General features: G+C 39.1%; 2 protein-coding genes across 2 annotated transcripts in view; one reads left to right on the plus strand and one right to left on the minus strand.

Annotated features, from left to right (window-relative positions):
• ppm1e (protein phosphatase, Mg2+/Mn2+ dependent, 1E) overlaps nt 1-11,517 on the plus strand; it is a 58,607-nt gene extending 47,090 nt beyond the window's left edge. Inside the window, exons 4-8 of the mRNA XM_061739269.1 lie at nt 2,151-2,350; nt 6,838-7,026; nt 7,123-7,266; nt 8,863-8,956; nt 10,622-11,517. Coding sequence (XP_061595253.1) covers nt 2,151-2,350; nt 6,838-7,026; nt 7,123-7,266; nt 8,863-8,956; nt 10,622-11,517 — 1,523 coding nt within the window. The remainder of the gene's footprint in view (nt 1-2,150; nt 2,351-6,837; nt 7,027-7,122; nt 7,267-8,862; nt 8,957-10,621) is intronic.
• Nucleotides 11,518-23,008: 11,491 nt separating this feature from the next.
• The window catches only part of trim37 (tripartite motif containing 37), a 33,247-nt gene continuing 31,824 nt past the window's right edge, over nt 23,009-24,431 (minus strand). Inside the window, exon 26 of the mRNA XM_061740574.1 lies at nt 23,009-24,125. Coding sequence (XP_061596558.1) covers nt 24,110-24,125 — 16 coding nt within the window. The 3' untranslated portion in view covers nt 23,009-24,109. The remainder of the gene's footprint in view (nt 24,126-24,431) is intronic.

The following is a 24,431-nucleotide window of genomic DNA, read 5'->3' on the forward strand; positions in this document are numbered from 1 at the left end:
TGTGCACGTACACTCTTAAAGAGGTCTAGGAGCTAGAGAGCAGGGAGGAAGGAGGACACAGAGTAGGCCGGTCTCGGTTTGGAGAGCAGATGAACCGTAAGAGGACAAAGTACAGACAGCACATACTAGGGATGGGCGGTATGGACTAAAAAATGTATCACGATCATTTCTGGCATTTATCCCGATAACGATAAAAATGACGATAAAAAAATACCAATTCAACTCCACCTTTGTAACTATAAATCTATCACCACAATCAGTCTTTGGAGCCCCCAAAACACTGCTCTAAAAGATACTAAATGCTACTAAACTACACCAATTAAATTGAATTAATAAAAACCAATTAAATGAGTCCACCTGTACTGCAAAACTGGAATGACTCAAGCTCCTCGCTCTCAGATCCACCATGTTTGTTACACAACGGGAATTTTTCTTTCTTTCTTTCTTTCTTTCTTTCTTTCTTTCTTTCTTTCTTTCTTTCTTTCTTTCTTTCTTTCTTTCTTTCTTTCTTTCTTTCTTTCTTTCTTTCTTTCTTTCTTTCTTTCTTTCTTTCTTTCTTTCTTTCTTTCTTTCTTTCTTTCTTTCTTTCTTTCTTTCTTTCTTTCTTTCTTTTCTTTCTTTCTTTCTTTTTCTTTCTTTCTTTCTTTTTCTTTCTTTCTTTCTTTCTTGCTGGCTCATTTCTTTCTTTCTTGCTGGCTCATTTCTTTCTTTCTTTCTTTCTTGCTGGCTCATTTCTTTCTTTCTTGCTGGCTCATTTCTTTCTTTCTTTCTGGCTCATTTCTTTCTTTCTTTCTTTCTTTCTTTCTTTCTTTCTTTCTTTCTGGCTCATTTCTTTCTTTCTGGCTCATTTCTTTCTTTCTTTCTTTCTGGCTCATTTCTTTCTTTCTGGCTCATTTCTTTCTTTCTGGCTCATTTCTTTCTTTCTGGCTCATTTCTTTCTTTCTGGCTTATTTCTTTCTTTCTTTCTTTCTGGCTCATTTCTTTCTTTCTGGCTCATTTCTTTCTTTCTGGCTCATTTCTTTATTTCTGGCTCATTTCTTTCTTTCTTTCTTTCTTGCTCATTTCTTTCTTTCTGGCTCATTTCTTTCTTTCTGGCTCATTTCTTTCTTTCTGGCTTATTTCTTTCTTTCTTTCTTTCTGGCTAATTTCTTTCTTTCTGGCTAATTTCTTTCTTTCTGGCTCATTTCTTTATTTCTGGCTCATTTCTTTCTTTCTTTCTTTCTGGCTCATTTCTTTCTTTCTTTCTTTCTGGCTCATTTCTTTCTTTCTTGCTCATTTCTTTCTTTCTTTCTTTCTTTCTTTCTTTCTTTCTTTCTGTCTTTCTTTCTGGCTCATTTCTTTCTTTCTTTCTTTCTTTCTTTCTTTCTGGCTCATTTCCTTCTTTCTTTCTTTCTGGCTCATTTCTTTCTTTCTGGCTCATTTCTTTCTTTCTTTCTTTCTTTCTTTCTGTCTTTCTTTCTGGCTCATTTCCTTCTTTCTTTCTTTCTTTCTTTCTTTCTTTCTTTCTTTCTGGCTCATTTCTTTCTTTCTTTCTTTCTGGCTCATTTCTTTCTTTCTTTCTTTCTGGCTCATTTCTTTCTTTCTGGCTCATTTCTTTCTTTCTTTCTTTCTTTCTTTCTTTCTGTCTTTCTTTCTGGCTCATTTCCTTCTTTCTTTCTTTCTTTCTTTCTTTCTTTCTTTCTTTCTTTCTTTCTTTCTTTCTTTCTTCCTTTTTATCATTTTTACCGCGAGATGACAAATTCTTACCTTGGGGAATGTTTTGGACGGTATATCGTGAACGGTAAAATATCGCCCATCCCTAGCACATACCTGCAGCTAGGATTAGTAGGTTACCGAAAGCCCAAACTTATTTACAGCTCATGTTTTTGTGATTTCACAGGGCAGAGATACCACTTCCAAAAGCTGTTTCTGCATTTTTTTTCACTATCACTACAAATTATGTCATTGATGAGAAGTTTTCACATTTAAATTTCTGACATTTATGTCTCAGGCTGTTTAAACATAAACAGTTCGAGAGGAAGCTCCCCACAGGTCCTCCCCTGGTGGAACGTGCAGCAAGCGGCGTTCACAGCGTACTGTACATGACAAAGATGCAAAAAGACTGACTGGTTCTGGGTTTGTGTGTGTGTGTGTGTGTTTGTGTGTGTTAGAGATGGAGTCCGTGAAGCTGGCCCGGCTGGTGTTCAACAGACTGTTTGACATGTGCGGCCTCTGGCTGAAGGAGCTGCCCTTCCGCCGCCGTCCACAGCCGTATTACGAAACGTCCATCCACGCCATCAAGAACATGAGGCGCAAGATGGAGGACAAACACGTCATCATCCCCGACTTCAACACACTCTTCAACATTCAGGCAGGCCACGTGTCTCCGTCGTTTCCTGTGGTGCTACTAGAAAAATGAACTCCTGTGTTCAGAGATTTTATTTACTGTATGTGTCAGGTGAAGTACTTTGAAATGTTCTTAAATCAACATATTAAGCCCTTTTTACAAAAGTTTAAATGTCTTCTTCATGAAATAATACAGGACTGTCTCAGAAAATTAGAATATTGTGATAAAGTTCTTTATTTTCTGTAATGCAATTAAAAAAACAAAAATGTCATACATTCTGGATTCATTACAAATCAACTGAAATATTGCAAGCCTTTTATTATTTTAATATTGCTGATTATGGCTTACAGTTTAAGATTAAGATTCCCAGAATATTCAAATTTTTTGAGATAGGATATTTGAGTTTTCTTTTTGTTTTCTCTCATGAATCCAGAATGTATGACATTTTTGCATTACAGAAAATAAAGGACTTTATCACAATATTCTAATTTTCTGAGACAGTCCTGTATATTTGGCCAAAATAACACAAGAATCACGTCTTTGCAGCTCTCTGGGATGTGGTTTTAAGGAGCGGAGCCAGACACATCAGTCTTCAGTTCTGGTCCTCGAGGGGCTGCTGTTCTGCATGTTTCAGATGCTTCCCAGTTTTAACACACACTATTTTAAATCACAGTCATTTGTATCAGGATGTGCTCAAGATGTGGGAAACATCTAAAACACGCAGGCCACATAAATCTGAGTGCCAGAACGGAAGACCCCCCGTAGACGCAGGTCTAAGCCGTCTCCTTCCTCTGCAGGACGCGCCTCATTTCTAATTTGCGTTGCAAAAATGAGCGTCTTGTTCATTTGATCACTCCGCAGCTTTCTTGATCGCCATCGTCACTGTCAGGGAGTGCCTAGAGGTTTAAGCTCTCCGTGACATTTTCAGACACCTGGCATGCTGGTCGTGGTGTCTGCCAACTAATCCTGAACCCATTACTAGAAAACAGGCTCCACTTAGCCGACGCCATTGCATGATTCATCTCATTATCACGAGGAACCTGGCTTTGCTTTATTAAGGTAATGAGATAACTAACTTGCGTTCTTGAGTTAACAGCATTAACAAGTTATTTCAAGCGGGGTCGTACTCAGCTTCTGACCCGCAGAGCTTTTGACATCGTGAACACAATATTCCCGTTCAATGTTTAATTTATCATAGCATGTTAATGGGATCATGTTGCCAGATTTGAATGTCAGTAAAGACATTCTTATTACTATCATTTACTTTATGTTGAACTTGTGGAAGACCTTTTCTGGTGGTGGATCAGGGGTTGGAGCTGCACAGCTCTGGGTAGCCAGTGGTTTTAGTCCTGGGCTCGGAGTCCACATGTCAAAGTGTCCCGGACTAAGACACCAAACCACACTACCTCCAAGGCTTTCACCGGTGTGGGGTTGTGCGTACGGTAGGGCTGGGCGATATATCGAGATTTTAATATATATCGATATATTTTCAAACGCGATATGGTACGAGACAATATCGTTTATATCGATTATTACATTTTCTTTTAAATTTTTTTTTATGATTTTGATATAGCTTATTTTGTGACAAATTGACTTGAATTTTTTTATTTTAGATTTGCACAAATGTTTTGTTATTTGCACAACTGTCAACCTCAGTGGAAAAGTCTGCCTGTTACTGTCTACATTGTATTAATTGCACAGTGTATTTTAATTTAATTGTTATGCAGGAAAGGGATATTTGTTTTATTTTATTCAAGAAGCATTTTTATTCTATATATGCAGGCAGTTTATTTTTATTTCATTTGTTTTATACATTTTGATATTGTGCAGACCTCTGTTAATAAAGGAACCTGTGTGAAATTTGGCACGAGGCTTTGTATTAAAACTGACTGTTTTTTAAGGGTTTGCCTCAGAAAAAAATGAAGCTAACAGAGATGCTATGCTATAATGCTTTGGGGTAAACCCCAATTGTGGCACAAAAAAATATCGATATATATCGAGTATCGCCATTCAGCTAGAAAATATTGAGATATGACTTTTGGTCCATATCGCCCAGCCCTAGCGTACGGTAGAGAAACCGCTGCATAAACACAACAGAACTAATCTAATATAGACTAAGAGAGAGCTATGTGAGTATGTGTGTGCGGATGGGTGAATGTGGTTTAGTGGAAAAGCTCGTTGAGCCGTCAGCAATACAAGGAAAGTGCTATATAAATACTTTCTACTCTTTACCATGAATGCAGTTTAACATGATCTGTGATAAACCAAGTCTGCGTCAAGTTCCCTACAGTGATTTGTGTAACAGCATACATGAACTCAGAGTAAACAGAACCAAAACATTAAAAAAACATGGCAAAATTCCCAACACAATGCTTGAGCTTATAGTCTCCGCAAGTATTAAGGTTATCAACACCGCACACAAGTGAGCTGACAACGCCGCAAGAAATGATCTCCTGACTTAGTTTACCTCCTAACCAGAGCAAATCAGCACTTTTTCAATGGATATAACGAGTTTTAACAGTGTGGTGACATCCTGGGATAATTGTTCCCGCTGTCAGGATGTTATTAAGTAATCAGTGAGGTGAAGATAAATATTCAGATTCAAGAACAATTTTGTTTTAACCACCCAGCCAAATACGCATGATTTAAACAGTTGCCAAGTTTATAAAATTAGGTTCACAAACAATGGGTGTACGAGCAGTGGATTGTGGGAGAGTATGCAGACAGATGTACGAGCAGTTTAAATAAACCACACAAAAGAGTGGAATTGGTTTTACCCAAACCAGATCACCAACATATGTACAGGACTGTCTCAGAAAATTATATTGTGTAATATTGTGATAAAGCTCTTTATTTTCTGTAATGCAATTTAAAAAAAAACAAAAATGTCATACATTCTGGATTCATTACAAATCAACTGAAATATTGCAAGCCTTTTATTATTTCAATATTGCTGATTATGGCTTACAGTTTAAGATTAAGATTCCTAGAATATTCAAATTTTTTGAGAGGATATTTGAGTTTTCTTAAGCTGTAAGCCATGATCAGCAATATTCAAATAATAAAAGGCTTGCAATATTTCAGTTGATTTGTAATGAATCTGGAATGTATGACATTTTTGCATTACAGAAAATAAAGGACTTTATCACAATATTCTAATTTTCTGAGACAGTCCTTTATGTAAAAAGATGTAAAACATTTTTTTTTTATTATCATTGACTTCCAGCTGTGAGCTAAAATAACAACATCGTTAAATCGCAACATCTTTAATGATGTGACATCTCCCAACGATGCTGCGGGGCCGCGGTGCAGAGCACACGGCAGCAGGAGCAGGATTAAGTCCACCTGCCTGTCGTGAGCCGAGGCAGCGCTACATCCAGCTGTCTCTGCTGGAAGTTTGCAAAAGCACTTTGTGAAAAACGAGGGCGGGAATCCTATACTCTCCATTAGTGTGGTCTTTTGCAGACTTGATCCACCCCGCTTTGCTTTATTCCAGTAACTTGGGTTGAGTCAGTCTGAGATCAGCCCTCAAACCTCCGTGCTGTGACGTTAGCTCTTCACAAATTGTTCCACAGTTTCCACTCCAGTAATTACTTACCCATACTGTGCTACAAAATCATTACTTGGCCAATCAATCCACCAAGACCCTCCTACAACGCTAGGGCTGGGGATCGATTCAAATGGCAAGAATCGATTTGATTCCGATTCTTAAGATTCAGAATCGATTATCAAGATTTGATTCGATTCCGATATTGATTTGGGTTAGTGTTATTAAAACTTTTTTTTTGAGCTGTTGCATGAATTATATGACTGTAGTTATGCAAAATATTACTACTAGTATTATATTGAGATTCAACAGCAAGTATTGCAGCTAATGATGCTGTAAGGACCAATCAGCTCCCAGAATGCTGATAGAACTGCTTTCAGAAACATCATGTGGGTCACAATTACCAAACAGATCCAGGGAGGAAACAGAGACGGATGAAATCGGTTTTATTTTTTCCCACATTCCGTTTTTATTTGTTCCATTTTCGGTCTATTTTGGTTTTTAATTTTTGAGCATTTGGATTTTAGCATTTTTTGCAAATGTAACCCCAAGGCAGTATATAATGTAATGAAATATAGACAATTTATGCAATTATAACCTAACACTTTAATGTTTTCATACCTTTAAACATATTTAAAGGCAAAAACATGGCACCAGTTAATCTCGTGTCCAACAAAACATTCCTTTTTTGGGGATAAACAAAAAAATAACCTAAAGTTGTAATGTAATGATGAAAAAAAAAATACATAAATAAATAAAAGAAAAAAAAAATCGATCTTTAGACATATGAATCGATTTTTAGGAATTAATATGAGAATTGATTTAGAATTGGGAAATCGATTTTTTCAACACAGGCCTATACAACGCCACATTTCAGCTAAACTCTTCTAAAATCTGAGTTAGCTTTTGTGGGACATTACCGCGTTCGGTTGTTTTAAGGTCTTTCGTGTTTTCTGTCTCCCAGGATCAGGAGGAACAAGCTTTCTTTGCAGTGTTTGATGGTCACGGTGGTGTGGATGCTGCCATTTACGCCGCCAACCACCTCCATGTCAACTTAGTTCACCAGGAATCCTTCAACCAGGACCCCATCGAGGCTCTCTGCAGAGCCTTCAAGGCCACAGACGAGCGCTTTGTTAAGAAGGCTTCACGAGAGGTAGCGTTGTCTTGTAAGAACTGGTGATGCTGCAGCCGCCGTTCACCGTAAGCTAAACACTAATGTCCGCCTTTGTGTGTTTGTGTTTCTTGGCAGAACCTACGCTGCGGCACAACAGGTGTGGTGACGTTCCTGCGCGGCCGGACGTTGTACGTAGCCTGGCTGGGAGACTCCCAAGTCATTCTAGTGAGGAGAGGGCAGGTGGTGGAGCTGATGAAACCACATAAACCAGACAGAGAGGTGAGAAACACGCACTTACTTACGGTGGCCGAGACCCACCATTGCTGAAAATAAAAGTAACGCTGCAAACAGAAACAAACGCCGCTGCAAATAAAATAAACACTTAGCAAATAAAATAAACGCTGCAAACAAAAAGAAACGCTGCTGCAAATAAAAGAAACGCTGCAAATAAAATAAAAAAACGACGCAAATAAAAAAGCCACAACGGAAGTGAATTACCGGGGACTGTTTTTGCCGATGCACCGGTGTTGCACATTAAAAATTACACGTAGCGACGTTGAACACTAACCTTTTCACTTATTTTCTCGTTCGTTGTTCTTCTTATTCCTCGCTCTTCTTATTTCTTCCTTTTCACTTACGTCCTCTTCGTCTTCTTCTTCTCCTCACGTAAAAAACACCGGTGCATCAGCAAAAATAGTCCCCGGTAATTCACTTCCGTTGTGGCTTTTTTATTTGCATTGTTTTTTTTTAATTTGCAGCAGCGTTTCTTTATATTTGCAGCGTTTCTTTTATTTGCAGCGGCGTTTGTTTTTATTTTCAGCGTTTATTTTATTTGCAAAGCGTTTCTTTTATTTGCAGCGGCGTTTCTTTTTATTTGCAGCGTTTCTTTAATTTTCCGCAATGGCGGGTCTCGGCCACCGTACTTACTCATGTCTTAAACACAACCTGAAGTCTATCCATAAACTCTCCAGCCTTTTGATCCGGGAAACTGCCTCTTTATCTGAGCTTTGATGCATTATAACTGATACAGCAGATGTTTAGTGAACTCTAGCTGCAGCTGTGCTATGTAATACCCTGTAAAATTCATGAGCTATTTGTTTTAATCAGTGAAAAAATCAAAGTTCAATAACTCAGGGGTTATGTAGAAAAATACTGTTTAGCTCTGAGGAGTTGCAGCCGGAAGCTTAGGTAAATTACTGGTTGTTTAAAGACAACAAAACAACCGTTGCCACAGTAGGCCTATATGGCAAACTTACATTTTATCTATGACAAATAAAATATTACATATTAAACCGGGATATTGAGAGTAAGCTAATAGAACTAACCTTCTAATAGACATGTTATCAACAGTGGTCATAGTACCACCTCTTTTATTTAACAACATTTCACTTAGTTTTCCATAAAAAGCTTTTAATTTGCATCATTTAGGTAGACTGAATGAAATAAAACCTTTAAACAATATTTTTTTAATTGAATAGTTTGTTTATTCTGAGGACTGGAAATTAAAATCAATCATGTTACATCGTGTCATAATGAGTTAAGGAGTTCAGATGTTAATTTGTATCCTAGACCAACACAGTTTTGATAATTTATTCATAGAAAGGAGACATTTAAGAGTGATCACCACCTGTTTCTTTCCAGACTTCTGCAAGTAAATGCTACTGTGGCACGCCATCCTTTATCTTCTGTGTCCTTGCATGTTTCCTGGCTTTTTAGATATTGTCAGTCCACAGGAAGTCTTGCTGCCTACCTAAAAAGATCTTTTTAAGTGAACCATTATTTTGAGCGTGCAGCAGGGGCGGGGAGTGACTGTAATGAGTCATTTACTGCAGAGATCGGCAGCGTGAGATGATGACTGCCATTGTCTGTCTGCAGGATGAGAAGCAGAGGATCGAGGCTCTGGGAGGATGTGTGATCTGGTTCGGCACATGGAGGGTCAACGGAAGTCTCTCTGTATCCAGAGCCATAGGTACAGTTTTTTTTCATTTTTTTAAATGCTTTTTACAACGTCTAACTACAAATGCATGGAGTGCTGCTGGGTGTGAGAAACAAAAAAAAGAATACTTCAGGTGCTCTTTGCCATGGGGATCAAAAAGATTGAAAAACTATTTAGAAAAACCGAGGCACTCAAGAAGATAAAAAAATATAAAAAGCCTTTATTTAATCATGGCTTTGTAAAAGTTAAAAAATGCCAACATGTTTCGGCCATGTAGGCCTTCTTCAAGGCAGATAACATGATAATGGAAATGTTATCTGCCTTGAAGAAAGGCCTACATGGCCGAAACATGTTGGCATTTTTTAGCTTTTTACCACGTGTTTAGATATTTTTCATGCCGAAAATAATGTTCAATTTTGATACCAGAGAAGTTAAACACCATAAACAAGGGCTCACGCATCCAGTAAGTGAGGTGTCTGTTCAGCTCTGGATTTAGATTTACCGTATTTTCTGGACTATAAGCCGCACCTATATATAAGCCGCATACGCTCTATTTTTTTTTTAATTATGAAAAAAAGATAGACAAGCCGCATCCGCTCTATTTAAAAAAAAAAAGATGCAAGCAGCAGATATTTATGTTGTTAGATTAGATATTTACTACATGTACAGAACGATTTTGAACTGTAAATGATGTACATGTTTGTACCTAAATAGATCCTTTCCTAACAGTGTCTTTTAACACGGCAGCAACTTTGCTGATTAAAACGGGACAGAACCAAGAGAAAATAACCGGTATTTATTTATCTATTTATCTGTTTGAAATCTGCTTCTACCTACTTCTATCTGCTAAAGAAGAAGTAGTAGTGTATTCTTCTTTGCATTTATTTTTCTTAGTTTTGATTCTAATTCCGGTTAGAGCGCCCCGAGCGATGGAAGAAAAATCCACAGAATAGCCGCACCTTTGTATAAGCTGCATGCAGAGCTGGGTAGAGTAGCCAAAAATTGTACTCAAGTAAAAGTACTGTTACTTCAGAATAATATGACTCAAGTAGAAGTAAAAAGTAGTCATCCAAATAATGACTTGAGTAAAAGTAAAAAAGTACTTGGTGAATAAACTACTCAAGTACTGAGTAACTGTTGAGTAACGTCTGATTAATTTTTTTAACACAACCATTCAAACAGACAAAAGTACAAAATAATCATCTTCAGGCAAATTAAATCAATAACATAAATTAAAATTAATAAAAAATAGCTTAAATTTATATAATCTGAAAGTAAATTCAAGTACTTTACTAAATAATAAAATAACAGAATAAAAAAATAAATTAAGCACAAGTAGCACTAAATTTGAAAAGAAAAGTAACAGCTAAACGTAGCCTAATGTAGCAGAGTAAGAGTAACAGTTTCTTCTTCACAAATCTACTCAAGTAAAAGTAAAAAGTATAGTGATTCAAAACTACTCCTAAAAGTACAAAATTTCCCAAAACTTACTCAAGTAAATGTAACGGAGTAAATGTAACTCGTTACTACCCACCTCTGGCCGCATGGTTGAAAACCTATGAAAAAAGTAGTTCATAGTCCAGAAAATACGGTAATCACTTTTGGGCTTTTAAAGTTGCAAAAACGCTTCGACATTTCAAAATTCACTCATTTCATGCAAGCTTGTCATTAATATCAGCCTGTTCCTTGTGTGGACAGGGGACTCGGAGCACAAGCCCTACATCTGCGGCGATGCCGACCACGGCATCTTCCCGCTAGACGGTTCAGAAGACTACCTGATCCTGGCCTGCGATGGCTTCTGGGACACCGTGAGTCCAGACGAGGCGGTGCGGGTGGTCAGCGACCATCTCCAGGAGAACGCCGGAGACACCACCATGGTAGCCCACAAGCTGGTGGCGTCGGCCCGAGACGCCGGCTCTAGCGATAACATCACCGTCATAGTGGTCTTCCTGCGGGACCCGCGTTCCCCGCTGCCCACGAGCATCGAGGAAGAGGAGGAATGTGCCACGGAGGGACAGGTGGTGGAGGAAGTAGCAGAGGTGGAGGAGGAGGAGCAGGAGGACGAGGAAGACGAAGCGGTCAGGGCAGAGCGTGACGGCGGGGAGGGAGGCAGCGCTGCGGACAATGGGGGGAAGAGCCGCGGAGGCTGGCCCTTGCAGCAGTGCTCGGCCCCGGCCGACCTCGGCTACGAAGACCGAACGGACTCGTTCACGGACAGAACTAGCCTCGGCCTTGGGGGGCCGTCGCTGGAGGGCCGGATCTCCCTCATCTGGGGCTCAAGGAAGCCCTGCTTCAACGTTAGCCCCAACGACTACACAGAAGATCGCCCGCTGAGACGCAGGTCGTGCATCCCCTTTCAGGAGTCCAGTATCTCTTCCTTCACGGACCCGCTGTGGCCCCAGACAGCAGCGCTGCTGGGCCGAGCAGTGAGGCAAAGCCACAGGCGCGCTCCCGGGGGCCGCCGGTGGGCCCGGAGGTGGCAGGGCCGACCCAAGGAGCTGCTGGGCCTGATGCCGTCCGGCCACGCGCAGCGCCAGCCCAGCTGGAGGCCCGGGGTGGCCGCGCCTCACCTGCCCCGCGACTTCCCCATCTGAAGGACCGGGCCGGTCCAAACCAAACCATCTCTGTCATTTCTTCACTCCTCCCCCGCCCTAATCCTCAGTCCACCCACCTTTGCCTTCAGCAACGCATCTTTCTTTGATAGTAGGTAGTTGTGGCTCCTTCAGTCGTTACGTGATTATTGAATCTGTCAGAGGACCGAAGTCAAAATGTTTCCAAGTGTAATTGGGGCCACTAAACACAAGCTCTGGTTGTTAATGTTGTAGGTAAAAACCCAAACTGCATCCTCACTATTGTGACCACTCACCATGTAATGTGAAGCGAGAGCTGGAAGTGCTGGATGATGAGATTGTACTCAGACTGAATGTGAAACGAGACCTAGTAGGGCTGGGCGATTTTGGAAACAAATAAAATCCCGATTTTTTTTTTCTCTGAAAACCCGATTTTCGATTTCGATTTTTTTTGGTAAAACTACAAAAGACAATGGAAAAAATTGTTTCAAATATTTTTTTTTTTTTTTTTAAAGAAAAATAGCAAACAAATTTCCCTATTGGGAATGAAGTGCAACTGAACGATACTGTAAATCCTCCTTGAGTTTAGTAAAGTGACAACATTTACAATTTTCTTGACCAAACACAGATGACTAGACGAGCTCTGTCTGTAATGCAGCCAGCTGCAAAAAAGGAAAATCCATTTTCCGATTTCCTTTTTTTAACATCGATTGTGATTAATAAATCCGATTTAGATTTAAAATCGATTTAATCGCACAGCCCTAAGACCTAGATCAGGCACTGAAGTGAGCCGATGCAGATGAGATTTGATCAAAAAGGGATCACCTGGACACTGACGCGTCTCTTTAGCTAGTAGGATGTTTAATTCTGTATTGGACTACGAAAACTCTCAATTGAATAAAAAGTTTGCTTTCAGTCTGAACACGCGTTTAACACTCAATCCACGTGCCTGTTTGCTTCTCACTCTTTAGACAGAGATGTTTTTTACGTGCGGAGGGGGGGGGGCTGATGGAAAAGGCATGATAGGGCATCGTTTGTTGCTCATCAAGAAAAAAAAAAAAAAAAGAACAGTACACTTTGTCGAAAACAAAAGGAAAGCTGAACAAAACAAGCCTGTGCTTTCGGCGCTGTACTGTACTTTTGTTTATTCACTGAATAATATAGTATATATACCCCACTACAGAAAATAATGGCCACGATGATGACGTTGTCATGAGTGACCTTTTGCTAAACTAATCCCACAAAGAAGGAAACCCCTTCATGTCTAATGTCATCGTAGCTGTACAGTAACATATATAAAACTTCCCTTCTTTGTCACTGATGTACGACGGAGTATTAGGGCCAAACTAAGACAAAAAAAATGGAAATTACGAGAATAAAGTTGTAACATTACGAGGATAAAGTCATAATGTTGCGAGAATAAAGTCGTAATAGAATAAAGTGGTAATATTACGAGAATAAAGTCGTAACATTACGAGAATAAAGTTGTAATTTATGAGAATAAAGTCGTTATATTATGAGAATAAAGTCGTAATATTACGAGAATAAAGTCGTAATTTATGAGAATAAAGTCGTAATATTATGACTTTATTTTTTATTTTTTGTCTTAGTTTGGCCCTAATACTCCGTCGTACTGATGTACTTTAGCTCAAAAACGACACAGAACACCTTCGTTTGTCACTTAAATCCGCACATCCGCACAGATTTCCCCACATCCGAGATAAATGACAGTCCGTCTGTCCTTACCAGCAGAGAAGGAGGTTTGTGTGATCCTTCATCATTAACTTCTTTATTCTCTCAACTACCAAACCAGGTATAAATGCAGGATGAAGACACACATATCCTCTTTTTGTCACGACGAGACAGATGTTAAGCTTTAATGGCCTCCTCTGCCTCGTCGTCCCGTCGGCAGTCGCTTGGAGGCAGATGAATAGGCTTCGCAGACAAAGCTGGAACAAATCCTCCTCCTGGTTTCCGGCACTGGAAGCACACGTCGTTCTGCTCACTACCACGCAGTCCGTGACCCAGCATTCATGCAGCTGCAATTTCTCCTCAGATAAAAGCACTTAGTGCGGGATTATAAAAGATTAGAACTCATTTACCTGAGTGGATTCTTTGTGTCGTCCGGTATTCGAGACGGGGATAGACTACCCGCGTTAACAGGGTTTTTTAGGCGAAAGGGTATTTATAAATACATTTTGGTCAAAGTCAACGTGCCACGAACCCACTAAATAAATTAATTTTCAGTCGTTCACAACAGTTTGACAGGTGAGAATGTGTCTTTTCTTGACCTACCTCCGCCACACTCTTGTTTACTGATTATTGGATTCATTTCTATTTAATCAGCATGAAGGAAAATGCCGGCTTGAACTGTTAATAGAGTGAATTCACAACTCGGTGCCAGCTCCGAGGAAAAGTAAGACATTATGCAAAATCCTCCAGCCAAATTTTAGAATTAAATAAGAAAACGGATGCCGCTCTCGTCTCTCTTATAAATATGAACCTACAATTTGGAGGCTATTAACTGAACAAAAACATAAATCGGTCTAAGCTGTCGCCGCTCCTTCTATTATTGTGTCGAGCGCAAAGTCATTTGTTAGATGATTCTCGCGGTAATACCTTGAGCTAATTCATTTCTAGCAAAAAGACTTGATTACTCAAAAAGATGAATCTACAAATGAAAAAAAAAATATATATATATATATATATATATTATTAATCTTTTCTTTTGGCACTTGGGATAATTCTGTTGACACAAGACCATATTGTATTCCCTCTTGCTCTAAGGTTGTCTTTGTCTGAATTTTCTATTTTATTGGGAAGCTTTTGAAAGAGGAACACATAAACAAAATCGTTTGTCCGGGTGACCCCATAGTAAGACACCCATCTTTGTGTAAATATAGATGTGCCATTAGCACAATACAGCAAACATCCCAGTCATCAACAACTGCAAAACAGTTTCCTGAGCGTGCGATCCTCCGGGGCCCCCGAGGCCCCGCGGGAGTCTTTATAATTGGACACGTCTCTGGTCTGCTCCAGATTCAGTGGAGAGCCCCCTCTCTGCTGTCTATCACTACGCACCTTATTAGGTCACGAAAACCCTTGATAAGCCTGCAGAAATCATGTCAAACTCTAAATATCTAACATATAATGATTATTCATTAACTAGCAACGATGTAACCATCACATAATAATCCCTGTACTTCTACATCCAACGAATTTCCTGTATGATTCCTCTTAATTCCACTATAAAGACACTAAATGCATTAAATGCTTAATATCCTTACCTAACCACATCTCCATGTTTGTTAACAAACTGGACTGCATATTTACTATTAAATTTACAATAAAAAAAACCGTTGAACACATAAAGTTCATATCATGGATTACTTACATCTTCAAAGAACGAAGCTAAACATTGAGTCAGTTTTCATCTCCTTGTGCGCCATTTTTGTCTCTCAGTTGTTTCCAGTTATAAATAAAACAACACAATGAAGCTTTTGTTTCGTTGCACCGGGACGACATTTACTTTGTTTTATAATGAACAAAATGTTAGCGAATTAACCCGTTTTACTTTATTTACAGAAATAGGCTCGCTGCAGAGATCTGAGGACGAAACGCGTGGAAAAACACAGACTTTGTTTTCAAGGTCTTACATTTTATATGTTACCTATGAAAACATTGGGGGTTTTTTTTTAGATTTTAATTTCTCTCAACAAAATTACACAAAAGCAAAGAAATTGCTGTCCAAGAAATGAAAAAAAAAAAGTTTTGGAAAAAATGGCAAAAGCATATTTTATTAGAACTTGATCACTCATTACCGCCAAGTTTATTTGTTTAAGGACATTTCTTTTGATTCTTTTAAAGGTTAAAATAAAATAGCTTGGAGTGGCGTTTGTTTGCGTAAAAATGCTGACAAAGCAGTTGTTGATAAACAATAAAAATATCAGTAAGAGCGTCAAAATCCTGTAAAAATGCGATGTTGATCACGTGACACGATAATTCAGTATTCTTATCACAGTTTGTGCCTTTAATTCAACCCAGCTACCTGATGGGAAATGTATAAAGGATAGAGACAGTACCGGTACACTGCAAGACCTAATTTTATTAAAAAGTGGAAAAAGCCTTGCTTTAAGAGAATTATAAGACTAGTTCAGACTATTTTGCTTGTTTTTTGACTAGATTTATGGCCTATTAGGCTTATTTCTAGGGGGGCTGTTTGTACAGTGCAGAAATGCTCACTGTTTAGGCCTAATGCATTAAGAAAAGTCTAAATGATTCAAGTCCTAGTTAGGTAGATGTACCCTTACAACAAAAAATACAAATCTATTAGAAAACTCCACCCGCAAACTTCCAAAATGCAGAACTCGTGATTTGTTTAATCTTCTTTACTTGGTGACGCATCACATGTTGACACCATGAATATCTCTGACACAGTGGAAGATTTACCGACATAATAAAGGCCAACAAAATAACCCCCTCAGTAGAGGTGATGGTATTTGAAATGGATGACCTACAACCAATTTCTCACTATATTGAAGACAAAAGATTCCTGTTATTTTAGATTAGAGGTCCTGTTTAGTCCGGTCTTGGTACCAAAACTACTTACTTGGATTATTAAAAGGTTGTGGTCTGGAGAGGATGGCTTTCAATAGCGGTTTCTCTTCAAATTTGTGTCCAAGACAGTAACAGAGAAGCTTGAAACATTACTGTTCATTAACCGACGATGACTCTTCCCACAAACACATCTCGTGCATTTTTTTAAACTTTAGTCATTGAATTTGGACAAACCAAGCTTCCACTTGTCTGGCCTTCAGAATTTGAGATAAGCGGGTTACCGGCATCACCTCCCCCGTCGCCCACGCCGGCGTCATCCTGCCAGCATCCAGTCAACGTAGGATCGTAAAGCATAAGTGGAGCAGAGTGTACCTCATGTCCCAGAATGTGGTGAAATAGGTCAACATGAGCTGCCGTGAGATTCTTCTTTCCCCCCTTTTTTTCCTTTTGCCAACAATCATGTTTTTGTCTAACCACAAGGGCAAAAGCCACCGGATCCTGTGGTGGAAGTGTCCCCACAATCGTAGCTATGAGCCTGAAGGAAATGGGCAAAAAAAGAAAAAAAACCAGGAACTTCTCACTTCAGCATGGATGGGTTGTATTTTCTGAGTGCTTGTTGAAAGCTAAGCAGCTGCTGGAGGAGGTCCTCACTTAAAAACTTCAGTCTTAATTCCCCCAGCACCTGACAGAAGTGGGGATGAGGATGTGGGTTTTATTGAAAAATCTTTACTGAACATAAAGGTGTTGAGTCAGTCTGTCCCGCGCAGCCCTGCTGCCCTGACATCCGTCTTTCTCTTAAATTATGTCATTACTAACCCGCATAAAAGTGTTCGGGCCAATCCCGATACACCCCCTACTTTCTACCACTAGCGCTAAAGCCCTGTCCCAATACTCCCACTACCCCTACTTTTCATCCCTACCCCTAAATTTTGCATGTTCCCGTGAGGGTAGTGGTGTCCCAATTCCTCTTTTCACCTAGTGGTAGTGGTTTAAACGAGGGTTAGGGGGCTATGAATCTAGCCCTTCAGAGCGAGGGTTTTCATATGCTCACTAGCTGACCTAGGGCCAGAAAAATTTCCCAGAATGCTTTTCGTCGTTAATTTGCAGACTGAATCAAAAAAAAAAAAAACATGGCGGACATTTCTTATTTTTTAGTGAATAAAATCAATATTTTGAGTTAGTTTCTGCATAAAAATGCATTTTGATTACATTTCAGCAAATTTCTTAACAGGCGTAGCTACAACTGTTAGATTTCATCTATTAAACCAACATTTATTTTCCTAAATGATTTATTTCAGCCACCGGTAATTCTCAACAGAGCTGCAGGTTTCTCCCCCGGGACGACGGCGCAGGTTGACCTGTACGTGAGCTGCTGCTGCTGCTTTATTTGGATAAACTGAGCCCAGGTTGGGGATCTTAACGGTTACTTTTAAACCTGAAAAAATATTAAAACTTAATAAAGTGGCATATTAACAGCGCTACAGCTGAAATTAAAACAGCTTTTGGCTCTCAGCTTCTTGATATGGTGTGACGTATGTGCAAACGTAACTACGCAGTCGCTTACGTACCCGAACGTAAACCATGCAGTGAAGTAGCAAGCTAAATTTAGGGGTGGTGCTGAAAAGTAGAGGTAGGGGGAGTATTGGGACTGGGCCCTGGGAAGATTTCAAGTCCTAAAATCTGTGGCTTCTTTTTTAGGGGTAGTGGTAGAAAGTAGGGGGTGTATTGGGATTGGCCCTTGAGATGACAAGCACATGGCGGCGCTGCAGTTTGCAACTGTTTTAGATGGAAGATCAGGTATTTTTGGTGGATGGTGGACATGTGGCAGCAGACTTTGCAGCAGCAGAGCTGTCGGGGAGAGTCAGACTCTTGTTATGACGGCAGTTGAGCCTTGTCAGTCCCAATCTGATAAACTTTTGATTGAGGCATGAGTTTACATCTCACATCATAATGTGGCCATCTTCCAGTTGAAAACAATCAGAACAGTTTGGAAAGAAGGTTCATGGGTCGTCTTTGTTAAAACATTACAGGGCAGTGTTTCCAGTACATCTAACAGGTCTTGTACGATGCATTAAGAGGGGAATTCGCTGGGAAACCCACCCAAGTCTGAAGGTCTCATACAGTAAGTGCTATTTGACGTTAATCTTATCTAGATCATCCAATAGTGTTGAAGTGCTTCAGTTTCAGATTGTTTCCCTTCAAATTAGATTATTTGTCATTATAACAACACCTTGCCTCTCATCACAGAGAAAGTATTTTTAGTAGCTGATGGCAGCTCTGTTGTGCCACAGGAAGCTGCTCTGCATGGACTGAAACCCTGAAACACGTCGTACTTGTTGCCGGTCCTCAGGGCTACGGAAGAGTATTAGGGCCAGGCAGGAGAAAAATAAAAATAATATTGGAGAGGAGGAAGATTTTTTTTTTTCATTATGCACTTCGAGAAAAAAGTCGAATTGTCGAGATTAATGTTGAAGTACAATTTTGAGAAAAAAGTCGAAATTTGGGGAAAAAAGTCAAAATTTCATGAATAAAGTTGAATTTTGAGAAAAAAGGCGAAATTTTGAGAGAAAAGGCAAAATTTCAACTTTTTTCTCGAAACTGTATTTCAACATTAATCTCGACATTTCGACTTTTTTCTCGACATTTCGACTTTTTTTTCGAAATTGTATTTCAACATTAATCTCGACATTGACTTTTTTCTTGACATTTCGATTTTTTTCTCAAAACTGTATTTTAACATTAATCTGGACATTTCGACTTTTTTCTCGAAGTGCACAATAAAAAAAAATTCTCCTGCATGGCCCTAATACTCTTCCGTATCAGGGCACCCGAGAAGTTCAGTTGTAGTTTTTACACCCTGCCTTGATTTTTTTTTTTTTTTTTTTTAGATTTGAGCCTCAATGGCGATCAGTGACGTACAAAACAAAAAACCAGCTGAGCTGCGGTCACCGAGCAGCACAATGAAACCCTGTGAATTCTACGATGCTATTGATTGAAAATCCCACTGTACGAGCAATAAAATGGTCATTACCACCATTCCCTGTGATGAATCCCCCACCCACTCAGTTTTCACTGGTATGCTCCTCCCATTCAGATGTTTCCATCTCATGATGACAGCGAGCAGAGGTTCAGCTCTGCCCTCCCATTATCATCTCCGGCTATAAGCCCCTCCATGGATCTGCACTGTGTCTATGTGCACAAAAAGCTTTTTTTTCTTTTTCTCTGTAAGCAATAATGACATTGCATTCAAAAGCTTTCTGTGGGTTTGTCTTCTGCTGAAGGATGCAACAAAATGTAGTTCTGTAAGCCATACTTGAAAGAGCATTAATGCACAGTTCCTGAAGTCAGTTTTTCATTCGATTTTCTGTTCCTAAAAACACACAGAAAAAAAAAAAATCAGATGTCACTAGATCTACTTTTAGCTAGTTTTTTTCAGTTCAAGTGATCTGTATGTAAATGAAAACATGAATGTGAAGCTTTCTTCTTTAAACAGAAGATGCGATAAATGGAGCAGGACATTTATGCTCAGCAGAACGGTGAAAGGACTTTGTGGATGAAACGTCTGCTCAAATGTAGGCCGGGGAACGTTGCGTTATTAGGGAGGATGAGTGCACGGAGGGCTGAGATTGGCCCTCTTCTCACGCTCCAAGCCTGAAGACAAACCCAGTGATTGGCTGCTCTGCAACATGCAGGTTAAGTTGAGAAAGAAAGAAAAAAAAAAACAGTTAAACACATATTGAGTACATGTATTATCTGTGTTCCTGTAGTATATAATATGTGTATTGTAATTGGTGAATAATGATGTATATATAAAGATTAGACCAACTCGATGGCTGATGCTTTTTTTCTTTCTGATCTGTGTCCTTGGTCAATTATCCGGACAGTCTACACCAGGGGTGTCAAACTCATTTTGCTTGGCGGGCCGGATTTGACCAATTCTTTTCTCGCGGGCTGCACGCTCAAAATAACAAAAACGGTGCGAAATCTTTTTTCTAATTCTTTTTTACTATTGTTATCTAACCCAATATCAGTTTAATTTTAAAGGAAATATGCACTTTGTTTACACTCTAATTATGTAAAATATATTTCTTCAGGATCTTTTCTTGAAATTTCAAAAAAAAATTCAAATTATGTAAGATACTTTTAATATCATTTTACAAAGATAAACAGAAACAAGTATGTTTTTTTTATATTTCGCTTTTTTATAGGAAATTTAATTAAAAGCTAAATCTTTCTTATTACATCCCAGAGTGTTTCTTTGTGATTTAGAGATTTTTCCAGTACAATTTTTCCAGCGGATAGTGACAATTTGTCACTATCCGCGTATTCAAATCTGAAATTCTCTGAATAAATATCTTCTATCATCTTTTTTAGCAGTGATATTTTTCCTGCGAAAATATATAATAGTAGTCAGTTAATAAAAATAAATGACCATCTACAAAGAAATAAAATCGGTAAATGCATTCTAGAAAACTAAAAAAATGTCAAACTGCTCTTTGTGGAATAATGATGGATTTGTAGAAGAAATATATTATTGGATATGCTGCGATTCATGGCAATTATTTATGCCTTCCTTTTTAGTAAATTAACATTTAGTTTTTTTTGCGTTTGAAACTTCTCGCGGGCTGCATGAAAACCTCTCTTGGGCCGCGGGCCGCCCATTTGACACCCTGCTACACACATAAGAAGCTGCAAGTGTTTATATTTACTGTGCAGCTTTTGATCAGTATGATCTTCAACAGTCACCGATGTCAACGGCAAGATGACACCTGCTACCTAAAAATAAGGATTTCATTTTCTAAAAGTTCCATTATAGACAACATTTTGACATATACACAGACTCAAACTAGTAGAAATTTGCAATCAAAGTTCTAGTTTTTCCTCCGCTGACTAAAGCACCGTCTAAATATCCCAGACAGAGATATTTATTCAAAATGCCGTACATTAGTTTTCTGACTTTGGGTATTTGTGGTTGTCACTTCAGAGCTGTTTCTCCTCTGATTCCATCTTTGATGCAGTCTTTCATCAGTCAGCAAAATTAAAACCAATCAGAGGGGAAGTAATAATAATAATAGATCACGTAGGTGCATTGGAAAGATCTGCTGGGTGATCTTAGGTCACGGGTTACTTCAGTTCACACCACCCGTGCTAGAAATGCAGTCCAGGGAACATGTCGAGGCAGTGACCCGGCCTCCCAATTCCCCTGATCCCGTTTGGAGTGAGGACGCGTGGGATGCACTGGAACAAGACTGATTCATAGGGGACCCAAAGGATCTGCTGTCAGAAACCATTAGATGCCCCAACAGTCCAGAGTCTACGGCCCAAAGGGCAGAACATCTCCCTGAAGAAGGTCCTAATAACTGAAATGTTTCACAGAAACCTACAGTTTCCTTTTTCTAAACAGGTTCAGCATCTGCTCCTTGAGCAGTGGATGTGTGTCATCTTTATCTTTCAGTGTAGTCTATTTAACTACTGGGTCATGTGAATGGATCTTCTCCACCAACACGGTGCAGGTTCTAGCTCCAGCATCTGTTTTAAGAGTTGATTCAACCCAAATTGCTGGCTGAAAGTTGTTTTTTTTAAGTGCAAACATTCACCAAACACAGAACTGAGCTGACGACATCCTTGACTACGGTCGATTTCATTTAGAAAAATATAAAAAATGCTGGAAATATGGGTTGATTTTCTCAGCGGCGTTGAGTTTCCTTGAGTTTTAAGTGGAATTAGTTGAAGAAGCAGAACTAATGTGGTGGAAAAAGAGGCGGGGGGTGGTCGCGTTATTAAACTAACCTAACTGAGGCCCATCAAAATAGCTCTCTTAACATGATTAAAGTAATACGACTCATGACATGCTTTCTAGTTGAAAATTAGATAAAATCTGTGGAAAATACTTTAGGTTCTTCTACTACTCCACGTTTCCAAGTAAAATTTGTTCTTTTTGGTCCCATCTACAAATAAAAATACACTCCACTGCAAGAACTCCTAATTCAGATCAGCTACATTCACTGAACTGATCTACAGTAGAAATACTCTTTTACATTATAGGTAACAATCAAGGCATCACTAAGAAGACAAACAGGATTTGTGGGTAAAAGGTGAATATTTAAGACGTCAGAAAAGTGAACTTTACCTCACTGAGATTCAATAGTGATAAATTAAACAATGAGTGTGATAATCAGTTAAAGTAGCAGACGATTTACTTCTCACAGGGTTTCTTTCTTTGCTCAGCCCCCAAAAAGGTCATTTTAACTAACATTTATCAAAAAGCAACATTAAAAGCAAGTTGATCATCCAACAGATTTATTTTTATTTATTTATATTTGAGGCTCGCCCACCTGACAAAGCAATTAATCCATAAACGATGGTTCAAGCATCCCTTCCGAGTCATGTGATGACATCAGTCCAGTCCTCTTGTGTTTTTAATTTGACCAAAACAAAACATAAGCCATCTGTGTGGAAGTATTCAGGAGGAAGCACCAGGGCTTTTTTTATTTATTTTTTTTAATTTCAGGTAGCAGATTGAGATGCCAGAAGTCACAGTATGAGGAGAAGTGATGCTGTAACGGGGCTCTCATGCGGAGCGGCGTTATCTGCTGTTACATAAGCAGCTTTGGGAAAGTGAGCAGTCCTCCACATTCTTTCTATAAAAAGACTCCTCATTTCAACCCCACTCATAATCTGCCTTTACTCTCTCCGTCGCAGCTCGGGCTTTCAGGAACACAGCCTGATAAAATCCAGAGAAGAAAAAAAACAAAAAAAACAAAAAAAATGATCTCTTCCTCCTGTCTGGAAACACTGGATGATTTGTAAGCACTGTCATGGAGGACAGGTAGATTTAAGGTAGGAGGAAAAAATAAATAGAAAAGGAGTGGAATAAATTAAAGCAAAGCCGAGATATTTATTTTTGCTTTTGCAATCATTTCATCAGCAACATTCTAATATTATTGCAGTACAAGGCAAAAGGTCAAATAAAATCCATCATAATGCCAGAATTATGCTTTAGTCCTGGGTAAACTGAGCCATAAAACAATATAAATAAATAATAGCACACAGAGAGAACATCCGATATTTTAGGCTTCATTAAAACATTTTTATTTATTCCACAAAAAGGAAAATGTACACAAACAATAATGCGTGGTGCATTTAAGGAACATTCAAACGATGCAGCTTCTGACACAAACTGAAGGGAAGGTTAATAAACGGTGACGGACCGATGGAATGGATCGTTGAGGTGAAAAACATTTGTCAGGTTAGTGCACAGCAAGCCTCACAAGCAAGTATGCCTATTTACAGTGTAAACTCGTGACTTTACAAGTGTGCAACATGTTAAGATTAAGTGGCTTTCAAAGTTAAATATATGGCTCCACTTCAGATTTTAAAGTCTGGCAAAAGTGCAGAGAAGTCCATACAGCTACTGAACGAGCATATGTGTTGTGTGTTTTCTCCTAAGTGATGTGCAAAGTTCCGCAGCAACCTTTAATTTGTGTCTGCTCTGTTTGTTTGGATCACTGAGGTGTGAAATGATAAATCCATCAAGAAAAGCCAGCAGCGCTGCACAAAACATGTTACATAATTGCACCGTCTTTTATGAAGTTTGCTGTCAAGTTCTCAGGAGAAAGAAATAAAAAGAGAAAGGAAATAAAATCACTCTCAAAAAGGGTCAATTCACCCAAATTAATGACAGTTTTATTGTATTAATCCAAACCTCTGATGCAGTTTTCATTGGAAAGTCATTTCAGCACAACTGCTAACGGACAAAAAAGAAAAATAGAATAAAAAGATCGTAGCAGATGTACCATATCAAATCAATATTGTGTCGAGGAATAACTGCAATGAATGAATATCTTCTCATCCATCTCCAAAACTCTCCCTTTAAATAAATAAGAAATGTGTCGTACAGTACAAAGGCTGCATTGTACAAGGTCTCTGACGCTCGTATTCACAGTCGGTGACGTTCAAGCAGATGTTGAAGTAAAAACATCAGTCTGGACTCTACAGCTCGTTTCAGACCTTCAGCCCACAGACTTCAGCGCTGCAGCGGTTTCATCATCCGCGTGATTCAACCGCTCAGCCTCCTTTAAATGTCAAGTAAAAACAGGCACGCTGCTATGACTCTTATCAACAGTGAAGGCATTTACATAAATTATCAGAAAATGTTCTAAATGTTCACATTATAAGGGGAGGGGGGGGGGGGGGGGGCATTGTATTCAGGCTTTAAGTGTTTTAAAACGAATGCTTGAGAAGTGAAGACATTCATATTCGGCGTGGCAGTGGGAGGTGCACATACGGTACGCAGCTGAAGGAAGTTAAGAAAGCTTCGTAGTGTGATAAGACACTAGCCTCTAACTGAAAAGCCTAATGACACATGTACATGTTGTAAA

The sequence above is a fragment of the Cololabis saira genome, chromosome 14 (assembly GCF_033807715.1).
Source record: "Cololabis saira isolate AMF1-May2022 chromosome 14, fColSai1.1, whole genome shotgun sequence".
Classification (NCBI taxonomy): domain Eukaryota; kingdom Metazoa; phylum Chordata; class Actinopteri; order Beloniformes; family Belonidae; genus Cololabis; species Cololabis saira.